Source organism: Vombatus ursinus, unplaced genomic scaffold (genome assembly GCF_900497805.2).
Source record: "Vombatus ursinus unplaced genomic scaffold, bare-nosed wombat genome assembly UNPS02014786.1, whole genome shotgun sequence".
NCBI classification, from domain to species: Eukaryota; Metazoa; Chordata; class Mammalia; order Diprotodontia; family Vombatidae; genus Vombatus; species Vombatus ursinus.
This window is the reverse complement of record NW_020954564.1, coordinates 19,134,520-19,139,227: the sequence shown is the minus strand read 5'-3', so window position 1 is coordinate 19,139,227 and position 4,708 is coordinate 19,134,520. Positions and strand designations below refer to the sequence as shown.

The 4,708-nt window shown below is 37.9% G+C and overlaps 1 protein-coding gene across 1 annotated transcript; it reads right to left on the bottom strand.

The window, feature by feature from the left end:
* Positions 1 to 1,476: 1,476 nt before the first annotated feature.
* On the bottom strand, positions 1,477 to 2,412 carry LOC114047203 (olfactory receptor 2D2-like). Its single transcript, XM_027868006.1, has one exon. It carries the CDS (start codon positions 2,410 to 2,412, stop codon positions 1,477 to 1,479), a length of 936 nt encoding a protein of 311 aa, XP_027723807.1.
* Between the last annotated feature and the right edge of the window lie 2,296 nt (positions 2,413 to 4,708).

The following is a 4,708-nucleotide window of genomic DNA, read 5'->3' as shown; positions in this document are numbered from 1 at the left end:
GCACATGTATAACCTATATTGAGTTGCTTGCCTTTTCAATGACGGTGGGTGGGGAGGGAGGGAAGGAGGGAGAAGATTTGGAACTCAAAGTTTTAAAAACACATGCTTAAAAACATGTTTTTACATGCAACTGGGAAATAAGAAATACAGTAAATGGGGTACAGAAATCTATCCTGCCCTGCAGGAAAGTAGAAGGGGAAGGGGATAAGAGAAGGGGGGGAGAGATAGAAGGGAGGGCAGACTAGGGGAAGGGATATTCAGAATGCATGCCATCTTGGGGTGGGAGGAGGGGCGAGATGGGGTGAAAATTTGGAACTCAGAATCTTGTGAAAGTAAATGTTGAAAACTAAGAATAAATAAATTTAAAATTAAAAAGTGATCTAACAGTCAACACTGGAGGGTCAGTGGAAAGTTTATGTAGCATATTTTCAAGTCTTTTTGTCCCCCTAATCATTGTCTTTGAATGCCTACAGTTTAGCAATATTCTTCTTAAAGTGTCACATTTAATACAGAATATAATATTCCAAATGTGGTCTTATCATGATAAAGCATTATAACTCAGTGTTGTGCTAGGACCAGCTTTGACTGGATGCAAGAGCCAATTGTTAAAATTTCAGTGTGAGCATTTATACCTCAAAACCAGGGTTTACTTTTTTTTTTTGTTGATTATCTAGACTTAATAAAAGGAAAAAGAAGATGTTAATAATTCAGATTAAAACTTAAAACTTTTTTGGGCATACTTTTTTTTTTCTGGAGAGCCTGAGTGTTAAGCATTTACTAGCATACCCCTGTTGCAACCTTACTTGTTTAAAGCACTATACTTCTATTAATGATAGTCTAAGATAAGAACAATGAGTCATTATGGCATATTGGTTACCTAGCTGGACTCATGGTCAGGAATATCTGTGTTTAACTTCCATGTAGCTTTGTGGTCCTGGGCAAGTTACTTTCCCTATCCCTACCCCTCCCACTGCCTCAGAATGTCAAGTTGATGGGATCATATACTTTAAAGTAGTTGCTGAACTTCACTGGTAAAAAGAATAACCTTAATGGTGTTCTCTATACCAGTAAAATCATGGATTCAGGCTTAGGGAAGATGAGATTAACTTTTTATTTATCTAAAAAAATGTATAGTCATTTATAAGAATAAGTGCCATACCCCAATTAATAAAATGGTCAAAAAAGTACAGATTTTTTTCAACAACTATGATAATTCCACGTTGATAAGTCTCTTTCCTGAATCATTCATATTACCATCCAAATATCCAAAGTGATAACTATATCACAACACACTTTTCCCCAAACCTGGAATATATTACAAATACACAATATATAAACATTCTATATATAATTAAGGAACAATAGAAGCATGCATTCCCTACTATCTGTCATAAGGGAAAGGACATTTCCTCTTGGGGAGAATACAACAAGCTTTGGAGGAAAGACATGAAGTTAAATACAATTATGGTGAGAGAATCATGGCCTGAGGGGTTTTACTCCATTGGTTGTATTCCTGAATGCTCTCTTCACATCCTTGTTCCTCAGGCTGTAGATAAGAGGGTTAAGCATAGGGTTTATCACAGCATAGAACACAGACACCAGCTTTCCCTGTTCTTTGGAAGACTTGGGGGTCATGTAGCTGATAATTGCTGACCCATAAAAAAGGATGACCACAAGAAGATGGGTACCACAGGTAGAAAATACCTTGAGTCTCCCTGAGGTTGTCTTCATTCTAACCACAGCCACTATTATAGAGCCATAAGAGATTAGGATCAAGGACAAAGGTGCAAGAAGAATTACCACTCCCATGAGGAAAATGGCTGTCTCTGCTTTATGAATATCTGCAGATGCCAAAACCAGAAGGGCAGGTGCCTCACAAAAGAAATGAGCAATCTTATTGTCTCCTTGATAGGGCAGTTGTAATGTGAATGTTGTGTCCACTAAAGACACCAGAATGCCACTGACCCAGCATGCCAAAGCCAAATGGCTACACATTTTCCATGTCATGATGAGAGGGTAGTGCATGGGGTCACAGATTGCCAAGTACCGGTCATAGGACATCACAGATAACAGTGCACACTGTGTACATCCAAAGATGAGAAAAAGAAGAAGCTGAGCTGTACAGCCCATAAAGGAAATGACCTTCCTCTTAGATAGCATATGGACTAGGGCTTGTGGGACAATATTGGTGGAAAAAAATAGATCAGCAAGAGACAAGTTGCACAGAAAAAAGTACATGGGTGTATGGAGCTGTGAGTCAATCAGAACTAGAGAGATAAGGAGCAGGTTTCCAAGCACAGTAACCAAGTAAACCCCCATGAATAATACAAAGAGTAATAGCTGAGTCTGAGGGTCATCAGAAAGTCCCAGGAGGAGAAATTCTGTCACCCAGATTTTGTTGGTCTGGTTCATGTTCTGTCTTTGTACTTCTTTAGAAAACAGCCAACAGATATTCAATGTGGGGATGCAGCTACAGAATGACAGAATCTTAGTGTTAGAAGGGACCATAGAAGTTATCCAGTTCAACCTTCTACCATCATCAGCTTCCCTGGTAGCTATTCACTGAACAATTCCATTCACAAGTTGTGCACTGTCTCAAGATGAAGACATTCCTTTGTTGGGTAGCTCTTCTAATAAGTCGTCCATTCTATTGAGCTGAATTCTCCCAAGTTTTCCTTCTACATATACTTGCTTTGTTACTGTTCCATTCAAATATATGGTTACACTCAGAGCACAATATTCTATATGAGGTCTGAACCCCAAAGAGTTCAGTGAAGCTATTGGCTCCTTTGATTATGAATAAAAATTTGTTATTCAGTCATCTCAGTCATGTTTAACTCTTTATGACTCCATATGGGGTTTTCTTAGCAAAGATACTAGAATGGTTTGTCATTTCCTTCTCCAGGATGAATAAAATTGCATTTATTTTAATGCAACCTGAGATTATATTATCTTTTTGCCAGCCACAAAATATAATTTATATTGAGTTTATACTTAGTTTAAACCTTAAAGTTTTCTTCACATTTGCTGCCGTTAACTTAAGTCTGTCCCATAATGTAATTGTGTGGATAATTCCCCTCCCCATCCCCATTAAATTTTAGGACTTCAGATTTAGTCTTTCTAAATTTTCATCTAGCTTCATCTTGTTGGATTTTCCCTGGAAGTATATTGAGGTACATATAGGAAAATTCTGTGAATCAAAGTATTGTTAGTATGTTGGTACTTATTGAAAGACAAGAGCAGGATTGAAGGAATAAATATGTAGGGAAGCATAGAACTGCCTAATAATGTATGCCTATGTCATTGGATAATTTTCTGGTTAGAGGTTATTTCACTGAAAGAGTTAAAATGCAAACAGTTTCAGTTTCTCCTAGGGAAACCATGGAGATGGACACTATAAGTAATGGTGAGATGCTCTCAAAGAACTGCAAGCTCTGATGAAGCAGTGATCTCTGGGATGGGAGAGAGAGAGAGAGTGAAAGAGACAGATAGATAGACAGATGGACAGACAGACTCAGACATAAAGACAGAGAGAGAGACAGAGAGAGAAAGAAAGAGAGAAACAGAGAGAAAAAGACAGACAGAGACAGAGAGAAACAGACACAGACATAGAGAGACAAAGAGATAGAAACAGAGAGATAGAGAAAGACAGAAACAGAGACTTGTATTTCTAAAAGCACCCAAGGACCAAACACATTGGGGTATTGGTAATTCCACCTTTTGAGAAATTAAAAAGGTGTCAAGTTGTGGAATACCTTTCTATTTTGATGTTTGTGACACTTTCTAGGTGGATTTTCTTTATAAACAATAGAATCCTAATTTGTAGAAGTCGGGGAGAGGCTTTTTGAAATTACTGATGTGTAGCCCATTGGGAAGACCACCAGTCATATTAAGGACCCTGAAGTACTACATTAGATAGTTGCCTGGGAAAGAAAGTTTCATTGAATATACTCCCACTATGTAATGTTCAATTCTTTGTTAAATTATTATTGTTGTTGTCCCTTTCGCTCTTTGTCATCTTTGCTATGTAACCTTGCTATCTCTTTTGACATTAGCATGCTTCCAATACTTCTGTCTCCTCTGACCTTTTATAGAGTTCCTGAATTGTCATGTGGTCTTGTAGAGATATCTTTTCTCACAATTATTTTCTTTTTTTTTTCTTTCTTTTTTTTTCTGCTAGACAATGGAATTAAGTGACTTGCCCAAGGTCACACAGCTAGTAAGTGTTATACATCCGAGGCCGAATTTGAACTTGGGTCCTCCTGAATCCAGGGCCTGTGCTCTATCCACTTAGCCACCTAGCTGCCCCTACAATTATTTTCAAGACATCCTTTCTGATCCTAAGCTTGTGCTTTTTTTCATTTTGTAGTAGACCAGCTGTTAGTACAACAGCGACGGCAGTATAACTGAATCCATTGAGTACCAAGTGCTCCAGGGTGAGTGGAAAAATATTAACTTTGTTTGTCCAATTTAAGTTAGCGTTTAACATCCCTCCAGGTATCTTTTAAACAGCCCTGGAGGCGATTAGCTGAATTGAGTCATTCTTCTGACAAAAGTAGGGAAACTATCAGCGGCTAAATGGTGAGTTTATATGATTTCTGCAAAAAGTACCTTATGACATATTGAGTACTATACATGGAGTCAGAGTGTGGGAGTTAAAAATCTGTCTCTGTTACTTATTATCAGTATGATCATGGGTCATCATATA